Raw genomic sequence first — 27,581 nt, forward strand, 5'->3', positions numbered from 1 at the left:
AAGGCAGTATAACAAACATTATATCACATTATATCACCCATAATCAAACACGCTCTCCAAACATTGGAGTGTATTTAGTGAATTAATTCAGTGCATGTCATTTAAGTGCTTTTTAATAGTGAAATATTTTGTTAAATGTTGCTGTATTGTTATATTAATATTCTAGTTTGATGTTGTATTTCACGTCTAGTCAGTCTTGTTCTTTAATTTAAATCCCCTTGTGTTTGTGCCAGAACAAATACAGATCTGATTGAATTTTAAGCTTAACTTAAACTTGCTTTTAACTGGCTTTTCTGAATTCAGCCTATTTTAAATGATGGGTGTTTTAAAGTATCTCCCCCAGCACTGCTGGTTTAGTGTATCAGTTTTGTTTGTCAAGTATCTCTGCAGGTGTAAACAAGAACACAATCAATAGAAGTAAAAGTCTCTTCTGTATGCTGAAATGAGAGCTGTGAGTAAAATTATTCCACGACATTCTTTCATTTCTCTCTGTCAAATCTTTTGAACCAGTCCAAAACAAGCCACCTATTCTCTGGGTGAACGCTTCTGAATGGAAATGTTTGGTCAAAGAAATGCTTGATGAAACCTTGAAGGATCTTGATGTGAAACATCCATATTCATGACTGTTTATGAGTCAATTCTCTGACCACTCACTGCCAAATCTTGTGTTATAAAGTGGGGTCCAAAAAGTCTGAGACCACTAGTAAAATGCTCGTTTTCTTCTTTATTTATGTGTTTATTAAATTCCCTGTTCTCCAGTTTGAGAATATTGATCAGTGTTATTTTAGTATTATTTATATAGTATTATAGTTTTTAATTAGCTTTTATTTTATTTTTTTTTAAGTTCTGTTAAGAAATTTGTAATTTAATGTTTTATTTTAGTTCCAGTTTTAGTTCATTTTAGTACTTCAACTTAATTATTTTGGTCGTTTTTTTTTTAATTACGCATCTAATAATTATATTTTAACTTTATTTCAATTACCAGAAATCATTTTTTATAGTTTTGTCTCTACAAAGATTAAGATTAGTAATATCACAAATTTGTCTAGAAATTGTTCAGAATCTTAAATCTCGTTCACTTCATTATAGCTGTTCTTTTATTTCCAGGTTTAAGTGGTAATGTACTGTAAATCCCAGATATTTCACTGTGGTTCATAGGTGGAGTGTGTGATAAACTGGGGAAGGACACGGGTCAAAAAATTTACGTGGGCTCGGGCGTATTTAAACAAAATGTAATAAAGTGAAAATGAAAATTAAATGAAAAATGTCGATTGCAGCATTAAATTTAGATCTGCTCATGTTGCATCATCACTTTTTACACTTTTTACACGTTTTACAGCATTGCGCACTATAACCAATCACAAACGATTCTGATGAGCTTATGAATGCAATGGCCAATCAGAGGCGTTCAGATTAGCCATCGCTGAATCGCAGGAGTTGTGTTCAGTGCGCGAGCTGATACGCTCTGCACTTTCGCAAATACGCTCATCAAAAACATAAACATATTTGGTGATTGTGCTCTTGAGAGCGTCGAAACTAATATAAATCGGTTTCTATTTACAACATATTTTTGCAGCGTTGAGCAATGTAGCCAATCACAAACATATCTGTTGATTTCTTGAATGCTATAGCCAATCAGACGTGTTTAAGTTAGAATCCCCTTCTCACTCAAAACGCATGTTTTGCTGAATTAGGTTAGGCAAAGTTTAGGCTATTTATTATTCGAATTGGCTGCCATGCTAAATCACGCATTCTGTATGCTTGCCTGTTCAAATTATAGTGGTTTGTGAACATAACCACTTTAATAACTAGAGCGTTTATGCTGGGATGTGTAGGTTGTTGATTGGCAACACATAATTTACGCTGTTTGATTCGCCCTCCGTCTATGCTGTGGTTTCAGACATTTGAACCCCAATGGATGCCCTCCATATAGTTGCTTACCACAGATTTACTTTATTATAAAAGCCTTCATCACCACTGAATAGAGGAATGTGGATCATGCCATTTGAAAAGGGTTAAGGAGAAAACCACATAAAGGAGCGAGTCTCAAAAGTTTTCAAGTTTAAAAGAGAGGGGTGCGGATCTCAGTTGTTTGTAAAGCGATAAAGACAGGGTCTTTTCCCCTGTAATTCTTTCAGAGGCTTTTCTCCTGTTCCCGAAAACAGCCACAGATTCGGCCTTATCTCCAAACTGCTGGAGCCAGAGCAGGTCTGTGTTCACCTTTCTGGCCTTTCTTTCAGGCGCTCGCTGTGCTCGCAGGATTATTCCGGCTGTCATACGGAAACTTCCAAAATTCCTGCTTCCCGTTTTGAGGATGAGCACATACGGCGGTTCTGCAGCCGCGTGGTGAAAGCGGAATCCTTTGAAGTGAAAACGATTCCGGTCACACTTTGCTGATGTTCACAGATGGCGTTCGGTTATTGTTGTTGATGTTCTTGGGGAACTGTGGAGATGGAAGCAGATGTCTGATGTTAGTGAGAGGATTCCAGCGCTCAGCACAGAACATGGTGGAGTAATGACGAATGAAAGAGGCGAAGCTATGGCAACATAATTAAACCACATTCCATGATGATTATTTTGAGCAGCATCACATTTATCGTTCTCAGTGAGTGCAATCCCATAATGCATTGCAAAGCAAAACAACTGTTAACTATAAAAACGTTTATAATTCCATATTGAAGTGTTGATTTAAAAAAAATACAGCAGTTCAGTCTTGTATTGTGATGTTATGTGTTGTGTTGTGTTGAGTTATGTTATGTTGTTATGATGCGTTGTGTGATGTGATGTGTTGTGTTGAGTTATGTTACACTATATTGCCAAAAGTATTGGGACACCCCTCAAAATCATTGAATTCACTACAGACCTCCTAACTTTGTGTGGCCTTCAGATGAGCTCAAGAACAGTGTGTAGAGCTTCATGGAATGGGTTTCCATGGCCGAGCAGCTCATCCAAGCCTTACATCACCAAGTGCAATGCAAAGTGTGGGATGCAGTGGGGTAAAGCACGCCGCCACGTGTTCTCTGGAGTGACCAATCACGCTTCTGTTTGGCAATCCGATGGACGAGTCTGGCTTTGGTGGTTGCCAGGAGAACGGTACTTGCCTGACTGCATTGTGCCAAGTGTAAAGTTTGGTGGAGGGGGGATTATAGTGTGGGGTTGTTTTTCAGGGGTTGGGCTTGGTTCCAGTGAAAGGAACTCTTAATGCTTCAGCATACCAAGATATTTTGGACACTTTCATGCTCCCAACTTTGTGGGGACAGTTTGGGGACGGCCCCTTCCTGTTCCAACATGACTGCACACCAGTGCACAAAGTGTCGGTCCATAAAGACATGATGAGCGAGTTTGGTGTGGAGGAACTTGACTGGCCTGCAGAGAGTCCTGACCTCAACCTGATAGAACACCTTTGGGATGAATTAGAGCGGAGACTGCGAGCCAGGCCTTCTCGTCCAACATCAGTGCCTGACCTCACAAATGCGCTTCTAGAAGAATGGTCAAAAATCCACATAAACACACTCCTAAACCTTGTGGAAAGCCTTCCCAGAAGAGCTGAAGCTGTTATAGCTGAAAAGGGTGGGCCAACTCCATATTAAACCCTACGGATTAAAAATGGGATGTCATTAAAGTTCACGTGCATGTAAAGGCAGGCGTCCCAAAACTTTTGGCAATATAGTGCATGTTGTGTGATTGTGATGTGATGTGTTGTGTTGGGGGACCATCACAACAAAGTGTTAGCAGATATTAAGCAGACAATCTACTAATACTCTATTGATAGGTAGTTGACATGTAGATGCAAAGTTACTTATAGTTAGTAGAATAGACTATCGAAATAAGCAACCAAAATGCATTATGGCAAGTGCATTTATAGTCTTATGAAATGATTACATTATATACTAATGTTCACTGAGTAAATGATGCTTGTATTGTCTTTTTTAGACATGAAGCGAAATGTTAATGGTTTGGTTGGAGTTGTATTTGAGGACGGTTCACCTGCCTAGTGTGGTCTGGACTCTCATAGGGTCGTGGTTATACCTTACTGCGCAGCAGCCCCCCTGATGGATGCTCAGGGGTACTGCACTCGGACGAGTTCTTGGCTTTGTCCTTGTTATTGTTTGGCTCGTTGTCTTTGATGATGTCGTACTGGCGGCAGAAGAGCGCGATCACACCTGAAAGAGACAGAAAAGACATGCACCAATCCACCTCATTCTTAATGAAAGAGCGGCGTGGCCGTTTGTAACCTGAATGTGCGAGGCTTCCGGTGTCATCTGCTCCAGTTATTTTAGGCCTACCTGTACAAAAACAGTCCGTTATGCTGCTCGACGTTGCAGACTGGTATTTGTCAGCATATTATTTACACAATGCTATTTACACTGAATGCAGATAGTGACAGACGCTATTTACACTGTGTAACACTAATTTAGTGTAAAGAGCAATAAAAAGTTAGCCTAGAAATCTAGACGCACCCTAGCGGCAGAAAAGTTATTTTGCCGCGAGTGTAGTCTAGCAACTCTCGGTAGACCTAAGAGCTGGAAAAACCAAACTCTGGTCAGGCCAATCATAGTGTGTGTGTGTAGAGTCGGTGAGCGGGCTTAACATAATGACGGCATGTCACGGAGGTTCTGCGCGCTACTCATAAACAAAGCTGATTAACAGCGGCCTTTTGCCGCGACTCTGGAAGACTTGGAGTTAAGCTTTTCTTTGAGAAAAGAACAAAGAACTGCACTGAAGTCATTCTTAAGAAAGGAAGATATGTTCAAAGTTTTGCCGACCGGATACGGCGAAAGTCTATCAACTAACGTTAGCTCGGCGTCACCTTTTTCTTCACTCTGTTTGGTTGTAGCGCTATCCAATTGTATGCAGAGGGAATTTGAAAGACAACCATTTATCCCGCCCCTCGGATTGAGCCCTGCCAGTGGTGAGTTTCCAGACCCAACATCTTGATGTGGGTCTGGCTTGTCAGGCTAATAAAGTGTAAATAGTTGTTAAATGCTACATTTTATACTTAGTGCAAATTGTGGCAGATGCTATTTACACCTCAGTGTATGGTAGTACATTATAAAACAATGCAATAATAATAACATATTGTCTATGATTATATTTACTAAAATCATAAGTGGATGCTGCCTTATTGGGACATTACTTGTACTTATTTTCTTAAAGGTGCACTATGAGGTCGCCTGTTCAAAACAAAGGTGCAGTTTGATGACGCCAAGTCTTCACCTCACAGCCGGTGGGAAAGAATTTGGATAGGACTCAGACAAAAATCATGTTCATGGATGCGATTATTAAAGGGATAGTTCACCCAAAAATGATTTACTCACCCTCAAGTCATCCTAGGTGTGTATGACATTCATCTTTCAGACTAATAAAATCTGAGTTATATTAAAAATGTTCAGGCTAATCCAAGTATTATAATAGCAGTAATAGTTGCTCTGTTTTTGAAGTCCATAAAAAGTGCATCTGTCCGTCAAATAACTGCTCCACACGGCTCTGGGGTGTTAATAAAGGCCTTCTGAAGCTAATCGATGCGATTGTTTAAGAAAAATATCCATATTTAAAAATCTATTTCATTTTTTTCTATGGCTCTGCATCAGCCGTCCCCGTGCCATCACTTCCGGTGAATAAGGTCAAAATACATGCAAAATACCGGCGCGATCATAGATATATACATAGCTTCCTCATTAGTGCCTGCGCGGATCAGTTGAATGAGGCATCTACGTATGTATATCTTTGATCTCGCCAGTATTTTGACCTTATTCGCCGGAAGTTATGGCGCTGGGAAAACTAGATGACATTCGTCTGATAAGAGGTAAAAAAATAAATACTGTTGGGTTTCTTGCAAAAACCGATCGTTTCGTGTCTTAAGACATCAATGTGTCGCCACGAGCCGCATGGTTTAATAAGGATTCGTATGTCTGTGTGTTTTTACTCTCATTGCTCTCATACGCTAAAATATCCCCATTGACATGCATTATACGACTATCACACTGCAACAGTTGGAGTTAAAAATCTTAATTTGTGTTCTACTGAAGAAACAAAGACACCTACATCTTGGATGCCCTGGGGGGTAAGCAGATAAACATAAACATTTAGTTTTTGGGTGAACTATCCCTTTAACGTTACTGTAGTATGAAGCAGAGTGTTGTGGAGCTGAGCAAGGCCGCTGGAGCGATTGTTAATAAGATGAACGCAACACGCCTTGCGAGCAGCAGGACTGTTATTATGACATAGTCGCCGGTGGGACTTTTATTATGACACAGTTGCTGGCGCCACTTCCGCTTTTCTGGTCATGAGTATGAGGTAACGCTGCTCTGTTTATCATATAAGATACATCTGAATTGAAAATGATGTTGTGACGTTACTCTGTGTGTTCTCTCGTCAGCTGCTATGACACTTGTTCACACTGCAGTGAGAGTAAAGCGTTTCTGCAAAGTAAAACTGGAAACCGAGGGTAAGGCAGATATGACACCATTGACAGGCGACTCCCTCACGCGTCCCGGTTCCTCGGTTAAAATAGCAAATTCTCACAATTTACAAATAGTTGGAAACACTTGGGATATTGTAAGCACTCAACCGAACAAAATATATAACAGTGGCCTAGTGGTTTTTGGATATTTTACTGAATATTTTTTACATAATGCACCTTTAACTGTTATTTTAAAAAAAAGGTCACTCTGAAAACTCTCGTTTTATTGTCTGAGTTCCGTAAAAAGTGGATTTGAACTTGGGTTGGTAGCGTCAAAAGCTAAAGCCACCCGCCCGTCAGGTAATGGTGGGTTGAGTTAGTGTAAATAGTACAAGGCAGGTATATGCACTTGGTGTAAATAGACACTCTGTTTAACGTATTATCATAATCATAAACACACTGGTTGGTATTCCAGCCTTTCTGAACGTGGATTGAAGCAGGATTTGAGTGAGGATGTGATGGGCCAGTGCTCACCTGCCCACATGATCAGAACCACCACAATGATGATGATCTCTCCTGCCCTGAGCTGAGCGTTCAGCCCGACCTCCTCCATGGTGACTTCGTCTGTCAAGAACATAAGGACGTTATTAGTGGTATGTCAAATATGAATTATTAATAACGCCTAGGTCTAATGGTTTTAAAAATATCCCAGATGTTGTATGATAACATTTTCATTATAGTAAATCATACTGAAAAATTAAATAGGCTATTATTAAAATCTACACTCTACTAATTCTGTATCATGTTCTGCACCTCAATTACATTTTTAGGAATTAAATTGGAGTCATTGTAAATCATTTTCTTTCTTTTTTTTGGTGACACAACCCTGGTACTATTATATTACACGATCAGGCATAACATTATGAATAACACTGATGATCTCTTCATCACGGCACCTGTTAGTGGGTGGGATATATTAGGCAGCAAGTGAACATTTCTTCTTCAAAGTTTATGTGTTAGAAGCAGGAAAAATGGGCAAGCGTAAGGATTTGAGCGAGTTTGACAAGGGCCAAATTGTGATGGCTTGACGACTGGGTCAGAGCATCTCCAAAACTGCAGCTCTTGTGGGGTGTTCCCGGTCTGCAGTGGTCAGTCTCTATCAAAAGTGCTCCAAGGAAGGAACAGTGGAGAACCGGTGACAGGGTCATGGGCGGCCAAGACTCATTGACGCACGAAGGCTGGCCCATGTGGTCCAATCAAACAGAAGCTCTGTAGCTCGAATTTCTCAAGAAGTTAATGCTGGTTCTGATAGGAAGGTGTCAGAATACACAGAGCATCTCAGTTTGTTGTGTATGGGGCTGCATAGCCGCAGACCAGTCAGGGTGCCCATGCTGACCCCTGTCGAAAGCACCAACAGTGGCACGTGAGCATCAGAACTGGACCACGGAGCAATGGGTCCTGCCATGCATGTGGATGTTACTTTGACATGTACCACCTACCTAAGCATTGTTGCAGACCATTTACGCCCTTTCATGAAACAGTATTCCCTGTGGCTGTGGCCAATGGTTTGAGGATCCCAACAACGAGTTTGAGGTGTTGATTTGGCCTTCAAATTCCCCAGATCTCAATCCAATCGAGCATCTGTGGGATGTGCTGAACAAACAAGTCTGTTCCACATAGGCCCCACCTCGAAACTTACAGAATTAAAGGATCTGCTGCTAACATCTTGGTGCTAGATACCACATCACACCTTCAGGGGTCTAGTGGAGTCCATGCCTCGACGGGTCAGGGCTGTTTTGGTAGCAAAAGGGGGACCAACAAAATATTAGGTCATAATGTTATGCCTAATCAGTGTATATCAGAGACTACTTAAAAATCCCTCAATGTCCCTTTGCAATGTAGATAGATGAAAAACATGAGCTAATCACAGATTATTGATTGACTGGGATGAGCTGCATCCTTAATGAAGCTAATGGATCTTATAGACGTGATCTTCATGTGCATTATTTATTGGTTTATCTCTGATTCAAGAACACAGAGCAGCTGAGTGACAGTTTGAAAATAGGAAATGTCATTCATTTAATAATACATTTAATTGCTGAATTTATCATTATTGGAGATCTTTAGTTCAGAACCAGTCCAATTCTTTATTATTATTGTTATTAAATTAAGAATTAAGTGACTGATGCTGCCCAGTTTAAGGCTTAATCAACTGTTTCATCAAGATATTATACAATTAGAACATGCATGTCTTAAAGGGATAGTTCACCCAAAAATGAAAATTAGCCCATGATTTACTCATCCTGGATGTATATGACATTCTTCTTTCAGACGAATACAATCAGAGTTATATTAAAAATGTCCTGGCTCTTCAAAGCTTTTTAACGGCAGTGACTTGATGGGTCATTTTTGAAGTCCATAAAAGTGCATCTATCCATCATATAACTGCCCACACGGCTCCGGGGCGTTAATAAAGGCCTTCTGAAGCGAAGTGACGCCTTTGTGTAGGAAAAATATCCATATTTAAAACTTTATAGACTAAAATATCTAGCTTCCGGCGGTCAGCAGTACCCAAGTTGACTAAAAGAGTATCCCTGATACTCTTTGCACAGGAGCATCTCAAGCTTTGACGCCTCTCGCGGATAGTGCTGGGCAACAAACTCAAGCCCCTATTCTCTTATATCGAAATCCTCCGCTATTTCTCTTTAAAGCTACACTGTGTGACTTTTTTAGTTTATTCTTAGCTAAAAACACTTAGTTCTTTCAAAAATACATGTGCTCATTAATGTATATTTACTTCTTTCAAGTAATAAAGTATTCTCGTAAGTTTGTAATATGCCATTGAAAATACATACGGGTGAGGGGTTCGAATGCGGGTCGCCATGTTGCCCCTCCATCTTGAAAGTACATTAGCCAAAGAGGGACATACCCGTAAATTCAAGCTTCGCCTTTCGCATTTTAACACTCGATGGCACTGTGTCGAATGTGGACGAGGTCAAACTGGAAGCCATGTTAATCTTGGACTAAATCGGCCACCGTAGGAGTTCAAACGAAATCGGAATTAAGAGGAACAGAAACTAAAATTCACTGGATGGTCATATACCTTTCCACCGCTAGATGGGGGAAAATATCACACAGTGTAGCTTTAAAAATTCTCGTTTTAGACTCAAATTCATTGACCAGTGTTTTGTTTTGCTCTATCTTCTGCGCTTCTGAGTTCGTCAATACACATGCGTCAAGGGTTCAAGTGTCAAGGGTTACTCTTTCGCCGTAAGTCGACTTGGGTACTGCTGACCGCCGGAAGCTAGTTTTTTTAGTTTATAAAGTTTTAAATATGGATATTTTTCTCACACAAAAGCGTCACTTCGCTTCAGAAGGCCTTTATTAACCCTCCGGAGCCGTGAGGAGCAGTTATATGATGGATAGATGCACTTTTATGGACTTCAAAAATGACACAACCATTCACTGGTTGGCTTGAGGGTGAGTAAATCACAGGATAATTTTCATTTTTGGGTGAACTAACCCTTTAAAAAAAAATCTTATATTTTGCATATTTCAAGTAGTCAAAAAGTAGTCATTTTAACAAAATAAATATCTTTCTCTCATGATTTATTAAACTACATTTGAGCGAGATGGCTATATGCTTGTCAAGAAAAAGTCAATTGAATGATAAAGGATCAACTGATGTTATTATAGTATTGAAGGGATTAATAAAATCCCATTTCAACAGAGAATTATCACAAACTGGTATTGCAGATGATTTGAAGATTATATAAACCAGTGTCGCTGACTCTGATGTCTGCTCGCGAATATGACTCAATGCTTTTTCCTGATCTGATGTATCTCTCTCTCTTTATTTAGCTGTTCATTAGTTGGCATAATTATAATAAGCACACTCATGTCCACTGTATTCAGTAGCTGTGCATGTATTTCAAACAGTGTCGTACTGGAGTGGTGTGTGTTTGTGTCAGTACCTTTGCTTTTAGAGGCCTGTGTTTCTGCTTCTTTCGGGGTTTTAAAATGCAGCGTTTCACTGAGAGGACTCGGTCCGCTTATACCGATAGACTGAACATGCACAATATAGTCCGTATCGGCCTCCAGATCCCACAATGCACAGCTTCGCGTGGTAGTGTTGACTTCTTGGATAAAGCGCAGCATGCGGACGTCTTTTTTCTGTTATGGATAGATAGATAAAACTAGTATTTTAGCAAATGCCTTCTCTTATGTGAGATGCTTTCTACTAATGAGCATGCATGGTAGATACAGAGAGCTGTGTGTGTGACCTTTCGGTTCTCTCTCTTGTTCTGATTACCTGTTGTGTGATGGCAAAGCCGATGACTGGCTCCCCGTCCGGGGTGTCCCATGTCACCACGGCTGAGCTGCCCTTTAGATCTCTGATGGACACGTTCACTGGAGCAGCCAAACTATCTGAGAACAACAGAGAGGAATCCAGTCGCTTCAGTCAAGTCATCTTTCTTCACAATAGCACACCTCTGATCCAGTTCAAGTGAGCTCAAGCTCGAGACCTTACAGTTACACACACCTTCTCCAGATCTGACTTCAAAGTTCACCCTTTGATTACTTTTTAATGCTCATTTCTGGTCTTATTGTACATGATTCATCAGCTGTGTGAAGTCCCACAGAAACAAATTACTCTATAACTAGATGAGTAAAGCTTTATTCAGGGCACACACGGTCCAAAAACACAAACAATAAAACAAATACAATTCATAAACAAACTTATGTTGGCTTGACAAAACTGTATGTTTGAAAGTTTTATAAGCTTTAAATTTAGTGAAGTGGAAAGAGAAAGAAATACATTGCTAGCATGAATTAGCATGATTTGCTAGCATGTTTTAATAGGTTGATAAAATGATTTTGCAACTTGCTAGCATGATTTAACATGTTGCTAACCTGAATTAGCATGATGTAACATGTTTCTAACATTTTTAACAAGCTGCTATTATTAATTAGCATGTCACTAGCTTCATTTAACATTTTTACTAACATGTTTTAGCATTTGTTAGCATTAATTAACACATTGCTAACATGATTTAACAGTTTTAACAGTGTTAACATGATGTGACGCTTTGCAATCACGAATTTACATGTTGCTAGCATGTTTTAACACATTGCTAGCTTGAATTAACATTTGCTAGCATTAGTTAGCACTGTTAGCATGAATTTGAAGATTTTAATACATCGCTAACATGATTGTTAACATGTTATTAACATGAATTAGCATTATCATGAATTGCTAGCATTTTGTAGCATGTTGTTAGCATAAATTAACATGTTTTAGCATGTTGTTAGCATGAACTAGCATATTGCTAGCGTTAATTGACATGTTACCATGAATAAGCATGTTGGTAGTTTGAATTAACATGTTAGCATGAATAAGCATGTTGGTAGTGTGAATTAACATGTTGCTAGCGTGAATTGACACATTGCTAACATGATTTAACAGTTTTAACAGTGTTAACATGATTTGACGCTTTGCTATCACGAATTAACATGTTACTAGCATGTTTTAAAACATTGCTAGCATGAATTAATGTTTGCTAGCATTAGTTAGCACTGTTAGCATGAATTAGAAGATTTTAACACATTGCTAACATGATTGTTAACATGTTATTAACATGAATTAGCATTATCATGAATTGCTAGCAATTTGTAGCATGTTGTTAGCATAAATTAACATGTTTTAGCATGTTGTTACATTGAACTAGCATATTGCTAGCGTGAATTGACATGTTGGCATTAATAAGCATGTTGGTAGTGTGAATTAACATGTTGCTAGCGTGAATTGACACATTGCTAACATGATTTAACAGTTTTAACAGTGTTAACATGATTTGACGCTTTGCTATCACGAATTAACATGTTACTAGCATGTTTTAAAACATTGCTAGCATGAATTAACGTATGCTAGCATTAGTTAGCACTGTTAGCATGCATTAGAAGATTTTAACACATTGCTAACATGATTGTTAACATGTTATTAACATGAATTAGCATTATCATGAATTGCTAGCATTTTGTAGCATGTTGTTAGCATAAATTAACATGTTTTAGCATGTTGTTAGCATGAACTAGCATATTGCTAGCGTGAATTGACAGGTTAGCATGAATAAGCATGTTGGTAGTGTGAATTAACATGTTGCTAGCGTGAATTGACACATTGCTATCATGATTTAACAGTTTTAACAATGTGAACATGATTTGACGCTTTGCTATCACGAATTAACATGTTACTAGCATGTTTTAACACATTGCTAGCATGATTTAACAGTTTTAACAGTGTTAACATGATGTGACGCTTTGCTATCACGAATTAGCATGTTACTAGCATGTTTTAAAACATTGCTAGCATGAATTAACGTTTGCTAACATTAGTTAGCACTGTTAGCATGAATTTGAAGATTTTAATACATCGCTAACATGATTGTTAACATGTTATTAACATGAATTAGCATTATCATGAATTGCTAGCATTTTGTAGCATGTTGTTAGCATAAATTAACATGTTTTAGCATGTTGTTAGCATGAACTAGCATATTGCTAGCGTGAATTGACAGGTTAGCATGAATAAGCATGTTGGTAGTGTGAATTAACATGTTGCTAGCGTGAATTGACACATTGCTATCATGATTTAACAGTTTTAACAGTGTTAACATGATTTGACGCTTTGCTATCACAAATTAACATGTTACTAGCATGTTTTAACACATTGCTAGCATGATTTAACAGTTTTAACAGTGTTAACATGATGTGACGCTTTGCTATCACGAATTAGCATGTTACTAGCATGTTTTAAAACATTGCTAGCATGAATTAACGTTTGCTAGCATTAGTTAGCACTGTTAGCATGAATTAGAAGATTTTAACACATTGCTAACATGATTGTTAACATGTTATTAACATGAATTAGCATTATCATGAATTGCTAGCAATTTGTAGCATGTTGTTAGCATAAATTAACATGTTTTGGCATGTTGTTAGCATGAACTAGCATATTGCTAGTGTGAATTGACAGGTTAGCATGAATAAGCATGTTGCTAGTGTGAATTAACACGTTGCTAGCGTGAATTAGCATGTTGCTACACTTTAAAAAAATCCAACTTATGTTTTGTATGACAAATTCAGCTTTTAAAGTTTATTCAACTATTTGACATGAAAAAAGTTGAAATAACTAATTGACTCTAAGTTGAGAAAACTCAAAAATGTTCTGCAGCTGGTTGCCTTAAACTTTTAAGTTTTCTCAAAAAATTTTATTTTACAGTGTAGCATGTTCGAAGCTAGATGCTAGGCTTTACCAGTGATAGATACGTAGTGGATGAAGCTTAAATACTCCCCACAATGTAAGTCTATGGGCTTTTTATGAGTTTTAATATTCATTTAGGTCGGGTCAGTTTGAAAAGATCTAGCAACCCGAGTCAGAACAGTCTGAGGGTCTGAGCCGAGTTTGGTAGCTTGAACGCTCCAGGAGGAGATACTGTTTACATTTTGGCTCAGAAGAAGATGTTTAAGTAGTAGATCAATATGTTGTCTTTGTCAAGCGAATATATATTTTTGCTAAATAAAACGAGTATGATCTCAGTCTTTAAGCTTTCATCTTTAGATATTTTCTAGCTGTTTCAGTTCTCATATGAGCCGTTCTCTTTTGCTTCATGTTGACCTGGAATATGATGTACTGTAGGTGTGTGTGTATGTATGTGTGTGTTCAGTGTTGAAGTGTTCTCATGTTTGTTGAATGAGTCTTTGTGCTTCAGAGAGCTCAAGCGCTGCTCTTTCTCTTCTCTATCTACACTGTGTACACTACTTCACACACACTGGATTAAAGCTGTATTTCTAGAAGTCAGAGGACCTGGTCATGAAGCGAGCCAGAAACCCACAACCAGTAGAATTTATGGTGGCCTAGATCAAATGTTTATGCATATTAGCCCCTCTTTGCCTACATGTCATGTGATTAACAAAACGGGTTGTAGTTTATTGCTACAGTGAGCAGAGAATCTTAGTTTGTGCAAATTGATTGCATTCATGTTTTATGCATGGATCTCTAAAACACCCAAATGAAGCTATGCGCTATCTTCCTAGCATTGATTTAATCCTTCTATGAACTATCTGTGAATATTTGAAGATGTAGATATTTTTTATATATATATATATTTGGATTTTTCCCCCCTCACTAACTGTGTTACAGTGTAATTATACATTTAAGTACTGAGTAATAATAATTAACTACATGTACTTACAGGATTAGGATTGGTTTGATTTTGGGGTTAATTGCATGTAATTATATACATAATTTGTAGTTATTACTACAGTAACTACATGCAACATTTGTAACAATGACATTATAAAATAGTGTTACCCTATCTTCAATCAGAATTTGCTAATACATTAAAAATAATATCAAAGAAATGGCATAATGAATTAAACAGGACATTTTAAAATAGATTGACATAGTATTTTCTTGTCAAATGTAATTCAATATTCTTGTACATAAGGTTCGTAAGACTTCCTATTATGCTTTTTTACATGTTCATCTTTCTTTATTGTGTTATGTTACTGTCTGAGCATGAAAAATGTCTGGAAAGTCCATCCAGCGGGAGTCATTCTCTATATGTGTGTCACTTTTTCTAAACTCCCTGAAACGCCGCCATTGTCTTGAGTTTTCTTCCGGGAAGGAACACGTCACAATATTCCTCATTTAAATAATTCCCGCCCAATGCATACGCAGAATAAAGATGTGGGACCTGGTTGGTTAGTATTGTGTTGAAACCAAGCGGCAACCTCCCGCAGATTCTCTTGAAGCCAATACGGAAGTGACTTAAACTTCATCGACTTGCCAACTAGGGACAGACTCCAGAAGGAGCAGAATCTCATTGAGCCCCATGTTAAAATGCCCAACTTTACAGCAGAAAAACACATGTTTAAAGTCTGGTAAAAATTGTGTTTTTGGTCTATACGGCTAATTTTTCCCTTCATGACAACTGTGAGGGGGGTGAATTTTTTAATTAACTCATTAATTTACATTACATAAAGCCTTAAAGTTCTGCATAATTAAGGGCGTGGCCACTTCGAGTGACAGGTGGATAGCCATTTATCTGCTGTCTGTTAGTCATCACCTCAGCTCCAGCCACGTCCCGCCTCTTTGCCCATTTTCTATTATCCGGGAGTGATGCCCAATGATGCGCTGCCAAGATGGCAATGGCCAGCTCGTCCATAGGGTGAATTCAGGGTGATTGGGACACTTTTTACCATTGAAAAGTGTCCCAATCACCCTGAATTCACCCTACTTTACGCTTCAAAACTGCTCTTCAGAATCCTATTGGTGATGTCACGGACACATCTATATTTTTTTACAGTCTATGGTTGAAACTCACGGTTATGGTAAGGGGCGGGGCATTTCCCAAACACACTCGAAGCAGTTGACCAATCACAACACACTGGTCCAGCTGACCAATCAGAGCACACTGCGCTTTTCAGATGGAGGGGCTTCATAGAGACAGGAAATTAACAAAAGCCAAATATGTGCGCAAGTTCCGTCTTTACCAATAGAGTTCAATGGACCTTGCGACCATATTTGGCTATACTCTAAAAAATGCTGGGTTAAAAATAACCCAAGTTGGGTTGAAAATGGACTAACCCAGCAATTGGGTTGTTTTAACCCAACGCTGGGGGCCCACTTTATATCAGGTGGCCTTAAGTACTATGTACTTACATCGAAAAATAAGTACAATGTACTTACTGTGTTCAAATTGTATTGCAAAACACCTTTGCTGATATTGAGGTGGGATACGGGTAGGGTTAGGGACAGGTGTGGTGGTATGGGTAAGTTTAAGGGTAGGGTTAGGTGTAAGGGAAGTGCCAACTGTGTAATTACAAATGTAACTACAGAAATTAATAACAGACGTAATTACATACAGGTATTTTTTTTAAATGTAAGTACAATGTAAATACATGTATATACACAATAAGTGCATTGTATCAAATTATGAATTAAAATGTTAGTACATAGTAGTTAAGGCCACCTAATGTAAAGTGGTTCCACGCTGGGTTAAAACAACCCAATTGCTTGGTTAGTCCATTTTCAACCCAACTTGGGTTATTTTTAACCCAGCATTTTTTTAGAGTGGCAATGCTTTTGGGAAACTAACCCTGGAGTGTTACTGACAGACTGGGAAGAGAGGTGCTGCAACAATGTAAAATATGTGAAAAATCTTTTTTCAAGCATGAAAACCTATTCTAGTAGTATAAACAGAATCAAGACTTAGACATAATAGGCCGCCTAAATGGTTGTCCCACTTTCTCTTGCACCATGGCTCTCTTCAAACTGAGAAATGACCATGGAAATGAAAGTTTATGCTAATGCAGGCTATAGCGCCCATTGCAGCCTTGCTGAGAATGTGCACATGCATTTGTCTTCTGAACTGTGCTCTGACATATTTAAAAGATGATGCATAAAACCAAGCTTAGAGGCATCTGTCGAGTATGTTTCGGGTATAATAGCTTGCTTAGACATACTGTATATCCCCTGTTTGGTGCTTGCAGTAAATAGACTTCTCTATAGGCTGTAGAAAGGCATTCTGGGAGCAATAACATTCACATGCTGTTGAATTATAAATGAAGCATCCCTCATAGATTTATAAGATAGGCTGAAACATAAACACGTACACTTAATTCCATTCACGTTAGCACTTTATTGTGATTTGTTCGGATGTTGATTCAGAAGTCATTACAATGTAGATCTAAAGACATCTGCATTTAAATCATTACAAAACATTATTTTTAGCAATGCAACACTTTAAATTGATATTGATATCTTTTTTTTTATTCAGCCATAGGCTACTTCATACGGTTCTAGGTTGTTTAATTCAATCTCCTTACAAAATCAATTGCGACTGAAAATAAAGAATGGCCCAATCTAGAAAACAGATCCAGATGATTGTACTAAAGGGAGGAAAGCTTTTGAACAACTAATACTGTTCCTCTGAGGATTTTGACTGTAATTTTGTTCAAAGCCTCGCTATGAACTGTTAGATTGCTTCTGAGTTTATGCAACTGTTTTACACTTTATTAATAAAGCAATTAGCCACATGCAATTAGTCATTACAGTGGGTTTACCATGTAAGGGCAGTTTCATAGGTGGTATGAAACAATATTCATTAGCGCAAGGCTATTTACAGTTGCCAAGCAATGTCGCGAGATGATGGGAAGGTGGGATGATGGGATCTGTTTTATAAGAAAATTTGCAGTTTCAACAGATACTGGAGCTCTAGTTGTCCTTGCAGTACTAGTGTGTGTGTGTGTGTGTGTGTGTGTGTGTGTGTGTGTGTGTGTGTGTGTGTGTGTGTGTGTGTGTGTGTGTGTGTGTGTGTGTGTGTGTGTGAGTGAGTGAGGGAAAATTGATATTTTAAATTGATATGGAAATAAGTGTGTGCTTGGTTGCAATGGAAACAGAATAAATGAGTAGGGCTATGTTTGGAAGGAAAGAAGGTGAAAGGTCCTCATTAAAGGCCCGTTCACACCAAGCATGATAACTATAAACATAATGATAAAGATATGGTAGATATGGCTATAACGGCACAGAGAAACGATATCGTTGGAATCACTTTCACAACGACCAGCCAATCAGAATCCATCCTGCTGTAACGAGCTCGAGCATTTAAAGCGGCAGACTGCACAGAACGATATCATCCGCTGGTGTGGACGCTAATATAGTTATCTTTAAAGTTATCGTTCATGGTGTGAACGGGCCTTTAATGCCAGATTCAACAAAACAGAGCATATAAACATAATGCATATAAATAATGACTTGCTTTCATTCTGTACCTCACACAAGCTATATGATTTAATAATGTATTGCACACGCCATACGGACCATTTTAGTGGTGATTTTTGCCCCTTTTGGTGCTTGATTGCGTGTATGTTTATTGTATGGAAGAGATTCACCACACATTCTCCTATTGTGTTCCACAACAGACAAGACATGGTGAGTGACAATGACATAACGTGCATTTTTGGGTGAACTATTTCTTTAAAGCTACACTATGTAACTTTTCCATCTGCTAGAGGTCGCCTGTTCAAAACAAAGGCGTAGTTTGATGACGCCACGTTTGAGCGCAGAATGGTTTTCACCTCACAGCCGGTGGGAAAGAATCGGGATAGCACTCGGGCAGAAATTATTAACGTTACTGTAATGAGAAGAGCGGCGGGACTTTTATTATGACACAGTCACCGGCGCCACTTCCGGTTTTCTGGTCATGAGTATGAGGTAACAGCTCTGTTTATCATATTACATACATCTGAGTCTGTTAATGATGTTATGGCATTAATCTGTGTGTTCTCTCGTCAGCTGCTATGACACTTGTTCACACTGCAGTGAGAGTAAAGCGTTTCTGCAGAATAAAACCGGAAACCGAGGGTAACGCAGTTATGACACCATTGACAGGCGACTCCCTCACACGCCCCGGTTCCTTGGGTAAAATAGCAAATTCTCACGATTTACAAATAGTTGGAAACATTTGGGATATTGTAAGCACTCAACCGAACAAAATATACAATACTGGCCTAGTGGTTTTTGGGTATTTTACTCAAAATGTTTACATAGTGCACCTTTAAGCCGTTAACCATATATTATTTTTACTATGCTGACCTGATTTGCGCAGCCACGTGCCCAACTCACTCTTCATCTTCTCGTCTTCTCTGCCACAGTTTCATTTCAGTGTTTAATGCTTTTCCCTGAAGTAAAGTCGCACGCGTTTTCTACTGAAAGCTCAACCTCCTGTCACTGGAGCCTCTAAAAGCCTTGAGGAACTGATGGTTGCAGCTGCCAGAAGCCCGTTTACATCCTGATTCATGGCTTTTCCCTCTTTACCAGGGGTTGAATGTCGTGCATTAAGATATAAAATTTATAGGCCATTAAGTTGATGTAGGTTGTAGTTGGGATTTATTATTTTGCTGGTTCCGGCTGCATTAGAGGAGGTTTCTTTATGGTGCGGCATTAATGTGTCATGCTTGTATCACTGAAGCGTCTATCACTCACTGTCTTTCTCTCATTGCACTTTTAGGAGATTTGCATGCCAAAATCATCTGAAAACTATCACAAAAATGTATAATTGAACATTGCAAAACAATATTGGTGATTTCCAATAGCCTACACAAAAGACACAGCTGTGTTTTGCAGTGCTTTATATTTTCCCAGGCTCTCCACATCATTACACATGTGCCCACAACTATCGTGCAATGCCCCGTCGGATGTCATAATTAAAGGGATGTGCAACAGTCCCCGGGAATGCATTAGTTTTAATGGAATGTAATCTTGTAAACTTACCAGCCAAGACACACGACGCTCCGAAACAGCTCAATAGGAGCAGCGGCGTGGGCATGAAGACCCTCCTCATCCTTTCCCCGCTGGCTGGATGTGAATGCGCTCCGTCGGTCTCGAATGTCTGGAGCGCGGGGTTTCAGCACCGCGGACAGCGCTCAGCTCTACATCAGCTCTGCATCCGCGCGCGACGCGTTACACCGCGCACAGGAAGACATTAAACGAACACCTTTCTTGTGTTTGCGATGTTTTTTCATACGGCTGCCATGTAGCCTACCTGCAAGCCTGAAGAGGCTACAAAACTGACTGAAGGAGTGAGTGGGGAGCCTGTAGCATATCTCTCTCTCTCTCTCTCTCTCTCTCTCTCTCTCTCTCTCTCTCTCTCTCTCTCTCTCTCTCACACACACACTCTCACACACACACACACACACACACACACACACACTCTCTCTCTCTCTCTCTGATTCCTACGCGTCTCTCTCAAATTCGTAATTTCAATATAGGTTTAATGAATCATCGGCAATTTTTCATTTATTTTTATTTTAAGTATTTAATTATTTATTTTTAACTATAAAAAAAGCGTTTTTGGTCAGTTACAGGGTTCGTTTCTTTGCCATTTTTACAAAAAAAATGGTAACATTAAAGTTTTAATCCTTTTGACACATTTTTGGATCATTTTCCAATTAAGATCCTTATGCGTATGACTTTCCAATTTATATTCATGCACAATTATTCTAGGGATGCCACAATTCTCAATATATTATTGAACCTTTCGGTAAGGCATTCACGGTTCAATATGCGCTTGTGAATTGCGTTTTTTTCGGGTTTGCATGTAAATAATTATTTTTCTACACATCCTATAATTTTCCTCCATCCCAATATGTTGAACAACGCGACATACATTCACATCACACGTTAGTGGTAGAGTTATACTCACGGAACACTTTAGTTGTTCATTATTTGCATGCGTTTTAAAGCCTTGCCGGTTAAACATTTCATTCGCGTGCTTGTGCACGCGCACACTAAAAGCCTGTTAAACACGTGATTACTGGACTAAGTAGTCGTCTTACTGCGCTAATACTGTCAAATACACACAAGGTTAACATAAACACAGTCGGTTATGTCTAAAGTGAAAGTAAAATTGGGGTGTGTCTGTATATTAGATGTGTAGAGGTCTTAAATTGTCAGAAGCGCAGCCTCGTGAACACGCTGCCGCTTGTCCTTAAAGGGACAGTTCACTCTAAAATTGTGTCATTATTTACTCACTTTAATGTTGTTCCAAACCTGTATTAATTTATTCTGTTGAACAAAGACAGTTGAATACCAGATATTTGATGGTAGCCATTGACCAATGGGGACCAGCATCTGTTTGGTTTCCAACATTCTTCAAAATATATTTTATGTCCAACAGAAGAAATAACTTTATTCAGGTTTAAAACAACTTGAGCGCGAGTAATCGATGACAGAATTTTCATTTTTGAGTGAACTATTAACAAAAGAACAAAAGACAAAGAGAAAATCACTCACTGCTCTTGACTGAAAAACTTTAATACAGTAGCTTTAATAAGAATCAGTGTATATTTTATAGTGAAGTCTATGTAGTGTTTTATTTTTATATTTATTCATTCAATTTCATACTTAAATGCAGCTGTACAGCTCTGAGCAGCCAGTGTTAATCTTTATGTATATGTATTTGATATTATACAATACACTAGGAATGTGTACAAGGGTTTTTTTAGGTTTAAGTAAGGTTTTTCAATTATTTTAAGTAAAATAAAGAAAGAGTATTGCAATAAAAAAAAAAAAATTCTCCTTAACCTCTTGCTGTTCCTGTCGCTTAAGAATAGAATCGCAAAAAACTGAAGTGACAAGCCATCAGAACCGAACCAAACCGAAAACCGTGGTTAAAAAACCGAGGTATGTATTGAACCGTGGACTAACTGTATTGTTGCATCCCTAATTAATTCTGATTAAATATAAAAAATGTAACAATATTAAAAAAAAAGTTTTTGGCTTTTAGTATGAATATGTTAGCCTCACTGTTATCTATAAGCTAGTGTGCTCCAAAATAATGACAAAATTCACATTTAGAAGATATAAGCGTTCAAAACTTCACCTCCGCCAATATGGAGCAATGACATGACAATGACATCACTCTGCACTTCAGCTTCTCATCAGATTTTCTGTCCAATCAAATTAATCAATTCTGTCCAATCAATTCTCTCTAGAATCTACAGCGCCCCCAAATAGATGCTGTAGCTGCGGCTGAAATCGGTCACTTGCTTACACATTATTTTCTACATGGTGAATGGCACATAGTGCACTATTATAGGGGATAGGGAACGATTCAGAGTAAATATGCTTTCCATTGGGGCGAATGAAGTCTGGTTTCACTAATATATTTTAGTATATTTTAAAGCAATGTGGAGGAGAAACGGTTAGACAGACTTGGCATTAGAAGCAGCAGTGATGAGTAGAAGAGATAACACCGGTGCCATGCAACAACACAACATGTTCACTGTTTTGCTTTAGTAGTTTCATATGGAATCTTAAAGGGGAATCCATTAGACTGTGGCTGTCATAAGCTGTCAAATGCGGCTTTGCCGAGCTCAATGGCTCTGGCCGTGGTAATAAATACAGGTGCTGGTCATATAATTAGAATATCATCAAAACGTTTATTTATTTCACTAATTCCATTCAAAAAGTGAAACTTGTATATTATATTCATTCATTACTCACAGACTGATATTTTTAAATGTGTATTTCTTTTCATTTTGATGATTATAACAGACAACTAAGGAAAATCCCAAATTCAGTATCTCAGAAAAATAGAATATTACCTAAGACCAATACAAAGAAAGGATTTTTAGAAATCTTGGCCAACTGAAAAGTATGAACATGAAAAGTATGAGCATGTACAGCGCCCAATACTTAGTTGGGGCTCCTTTTGCCTGAATTACTGCTGCAATGCGGCGTGGCATGGAGTCGATCAGTCTGTGGCACTGCTCAGGTGTTATGAGAGCCCAGGTTGCTCTGATAGTGGCCTTCAGCTCTTCTGCATTGTTGGGTCTGGCATATCGCATCTTCTTCACAATACCACATAGATTTTCTATGGGCTTAAGGTCAGGCGAGTTGCTGGCCAATTAAGAACAGGGATACCATGGTCCTTAAACCAGGTACTGGTTGCTTTAGCACTGTGTGCAGGTGCCAAGTTCTGTTGGAAAATGAAATCTGCATCTCCATAAAGTTGGTCTGCAGCAGGAAGCATGAAGTGCTCTAAAACTTAGAGCTACGTTGACCTTGGACCTCAGAAAACACAGCGGACCAACATCAGCAGATGACATGGCACCCCAAACCATCACTGACTGTGGAAACTTTACACTGGACCTCAAGCAACGTGGATTGTGTGTCTCTCCTCTCTTCCTCCAGACTCTGGGACCCTGATTTCCAAAGGAAATGCAAAATTTACTTTCATCAGAGAACATAACTTTGGACCACTTTTTTTCCCTTTTGTCTTTTGACGCTTCTGACGCTGTCTGCTGTTCAAGAGTGGCTTGACACAAGGAATGCGACGGCTTGAACTCATGTCTTGCATATGTCTGTGCGTAGTGGTTCTTGAAGCACTGACTCCAGCTCCAGTCCACTCTTTGTGAATCTCCCCCACATTTTTGAATGGGTTTTGTTTCACAATCCTCTCCAGGGTGCGGTTATCCCTATTGCTTGTACACTTTTTTCTACCACATCTTTTCCTTCCCTTCGCCTCTCTATTAATGTGCTTGGACACAGAGCTCTGTGAATAGCCAGCCTCTTTTGCAATGACCTTTTGTGTCTTGTCCTCCTTGTGCAAGGTGTCAATGGTCGTCTTTTGGACAACTGTCAAGTCAGCAGTCTTCCCCATGATTGTGTAGCCTACAGAACTAAACTGAGAGACCATTTAAAGGCCTTTGCAGGTGTTTTGAGTTAATTAGCTGAGTAGAGTGTGGCACCAGGTGTCTTCAATATTGAACCTTTTCACAATATTCTAATTTTGTGAGACACTGAATTTGGGATTTTCCTTGGTTGTCTGTTATAATCATCAAAATTAAAATGTTTGAAATGTATCAGTCTGTGTGTAATGAATGAATGTAATATACAAGTTTCACTTTTTGAATGGAATTAGTGAAATAAATCAACTTTTTGATGATATTCTAATTATATGACCAGCACCTGTAAACTAAACGCTATTGGCCATTTAAAAAAAGGGGAGGAGCTGTTTGATAATTCCCGCCCTGTCTTCCTGTTTCAGTGGAAATTACATGAACACATTGAATAATGCTGCGCCGTTTCAAGACACTTCAGTGGGCCTTTAAATTATGACATCCAATGTGTTCATTATTTTATGAAATTGATTTGTTTTAACCCAAGAACTAAATGGGTTGCTGGTATTCTTTCTATAATACATCTAGCGTTATTTAGCTTTCTTTGAACTGACTCCAGATAATATTTCTTATGTCATGATTCTATGTCATGGATCTCCTCTCCGAGCGCTTTTTGTGACCGCTTGTGTCTGAGTGTCACATGATGATGAGGATGAAGGAGAGTTCAAAAAGGTTTCAATGAACAAAAGGGTCTTTTAATGAAAACAAACTCAGTTAATCCATGAAGATGAAGGCAATGTAACAGCGTGTGTAACACACACACACAAAAGGAAACAACCAAAAACAGGGGAACTAAATACACAGAGATACTGAAATGATAAGGAACAGGTGAGATGATTAGATGAGTGTCCATGGACACTGATGACTGGCAGGAAACACATGATGAAAAACAGATGTTTCTGCAGAAGGAAAGGATACACTGCATTTTCTCATGCAGTTCATCTTCAATTCAAAGCTAAGCATGTAAGTGTTCATTTTTACTTTTGACAAACGTACAGTTTGCTTTACATAGCAGCTTATTCTGGCCATAAATCACACGCTTAGACAGAATGAGACTACCTGACTATGTTAAGCAACCGACTCGCATTTCTTACATCTAGGGTCAGATTACCTTAAAAAAAGCTGATAGCGCAATAAAAGACTGCTGTGGAAAACAATTCATTCAGATAATCGCGCTGCAGTGATTCCAGTCCATCTAAAAGTAATATGCAGTTGTGCTGATGAATGTCTAGTTCTCTCCCGCTCTCTTCTTCAGCATGAGGCCTGATAATGATTGACAAGTGGAGCATAATCTCATTACTGAAGTCATTCACCCGGGTTCGCTCTGACACTTCAGCACGAGTACAGATCCATGCAGAAACACACAAACAAATGAGAGCTTCTCGATGGGAATGTCAGCCTGTGAGAGATTCTCCCAAAGCCTCTTACACAAGAGCAGAGGAAGAACTAAAGAAATGAAATCAGTCTGGATTTGCCGATTTATTACACACCCTTATTGAGCATCCTAATATGATGAGCCAACACATCATGACCAGTCACAGGTGAAGCGAATATCGTCCATCATCTCCTAACAAGGCTGTATGTTAGGGTCTGGGTAGATTAGATGGAAAGCAAACGGTCGGTTCTTGTAATCAACGGTTGCAGGAGAAATGGGCAGGAATGAAGATCTGAGCAACTTTGACAAGGGACAAATTGTTATGGCAAGGCGACTGGGTCAGGGTATCTCTGAAACGGCAATTCTTGTTGGTTCAGCACTGGTGAGAATTTACCAACAGTGGCCCGAGGAGGGACCAACCACAAACCGGCGACAGGGTGTTGGACGCCCAAGGCTCATCGATGCACGAGGGCAACGAAGGCGATCCTGTCTGTCACACAAAATTGAATGATGTTATGGGAGGAATGTGTCCCAACTCACTCTGCTGTGATAGGGCTACGTAGCTGCAGACCAATCATACCCCTTTTCCACCAGCATGAACCGGGTGCTAGTTCAGAGCCAGTGCTAGTGCCATTTCGGAGTTGGTTCGACTGACGAGCCTTCCAAGAACCGGTTCGGCTTTCCACGGGCTAGAGAGCCACAACAGAGCCAGGTCTTACGTCACTGTATACGTCTCATCTTTCTCAGCAACGCTAGCGAGGCAGCGGGAAACACAAACATGGCTTGTTCGAGATGCATCAGCGCTGCGCAGACCGATCCGCGCATGATATCAAAGTATCACAAGAGCGATTCAAAAGCATAAGGAGTCGTCTGCTCTCGCTGTACTTTGATGTCATACTGATAAAACTGAAATCCTGTTGATTGGCCCTAAATCACAAAATTTGCCACGTGATGACGTTTTTATTGACATTGATGGTGTCCAGATTACACCTTCAAAAACTGTGCGAAATCTGGGAGTATTGCTTGACTCCACGTTATTTTTCGACTCACATATTGGTCATACAGTAAAGTCATGTTTTTTCCACCTGCGAAATATTGTTCGTATCCGTCGATCCCTCAACTTTAACGATGCTGAAACTGTTATTCACGCTTTTATAACCTCCAGATTAGACTACTGTAACGCCTTATACAGCGGCTTACCAACTAAGGCTATACTTCGCCTCCAAATGGTGCAAAACTCTGCTGCTCGAGCCCTAACATTTAATGAAAAATCCGTACACATCACTCCCATCCTCAACCAACTTCACTGGCTTCCTGTGGCCAGTCGCATCGAGTTTAAACTGTTAGTTTTAGTCTATAAAGCCAGTCACGGCCCTGCACCACAATATCTTGCTGAGTTAGTTCAACCATATGTTCCTGCCCGGACCCTCAGATCCAGCAATGAAAACATGCTTGTCATCCCCAAGTTTAAACGCTCTACTATGGGAGGAAGGGCTTTTAGTGTTATTGGCCCTAAATTATGGAATAAGCTGCCCGCGACTATCTGTAACGCACCTACTCTCCAGATTTTTAAATCCAAACTTAAAACTCATCTTTTTTCTCCTTGCAGTAAATAATTATTTTTCTCTCACCGTCTCTGCCTTCAAATGATCTCACACCTCTTCATGTTATGCTACATGACTAGCTACTGTTAATTGTTCTTTGATTCTATAACTTCTTTGTTGTTGTTGGAGTTATTTGTTGTACACCTGCTTGTTTATTTGCTATAATGAACAGGCTGCTTTTCTGATTGTAATTGATTGTACTCCATTGTGAAGCGACCTTGGGTTCTTGAAAGGCGCTATAAAAAATAAACATATTATTATTCATACGGCGACCGGTCTGCGATCGGTCTTACTTCTAGACCAGCTGTTAAAACAACCCAATCGCTGGGTTAGTCCATTTTCAACCCAACTTGGGTTATTTTTAACCCAGCATTTTTTAGAGCGTACTTGAAGGGTAACTTCAGTGATTTAGCATTAGGCTTTGTATCAGTAGAAACCTCGTAGTATATTCAAATTATGGTACTTTCCCCCCTCATATCCCCCTGAGACGAGAGAATAATGCATTTTATTTCTGGAAAAATCCTCTGATGATGCAAATATCATAATTTTGCGTCATCAAAGTATTTTTTGGCCGGAGGCTAAAGACTACAGCCACTAGATGGAGCTGTTCCGCATGTTATCAACCTGCCCATAGGTGAGAGATCTCACGCACAGAATGTAAGACACAGACGGCCGCACGGACAATCATAATATCGGAGCGCGGTGCAGAGTAAAGTGAGTGTTTCAACTTTTTAATGAATTCCTGTGATAGTTTAGCTTCCATATGCGATCTGAAAACATGCCAGACTGGCGCTTAACGTTACCTCAGTTCTGCTCAGCTCTTCTCTCGTGATGAATGAAATCTGATCCTGTTTGTGCCGTGACTTTCGTTCGGCTCACTCACACTTTATTGAAAAGACACGTTCAGTTTTTAATTGTAGTGTTTATTCTCTAACTGAACGAAATGATT

General features: G+C 39.2%; 1 protein-coding gene across 1 annotated transcript; it reads right to left on the minus strand.

Moving 5' to 3' along the window:
- Nucleotides 1-4,023: 4,023 nt before the first annotated feature.
- fndc5a (fibronectin type III domain containing 5a) lies at nucleotides 4,024-19,812 on the minus strand (the record flags this gene model as incomplete). Its single annotated transcript, XM_079842435.1, has 5 exons — nucleotides 4,024-4,163; nucleotides 6,938-7,027; nucleotides 10,378-10,576; nucleotides 10,716-10,831; nucleotides 19,743-19,812. The coding sequence occupies 5 exons, from the start codon at nucleotides 19,810-19,812 to the stop codon at nucleotides 4,024-4,026; spliced, it is 615 nt and encodes a 204-aa protein (XP_079698561.1).
- Between the last annotated feature and the right edge of the window lie 7,769 nt (nucleotides 19,813-27,581).

The sequence above is a fragment of the Gobio gobio genome, assembly GCF_949357685.1.
Source record: "Gobio gobio genome assembly, chromosome: 18".
Taxonomy (NCBI): domain Eukaryota; kingdom Metazoa; phylum Chordata; class Actinopteri; order Cypriniformes; family Gobionidae; genus Gobio; species Gobio gobio.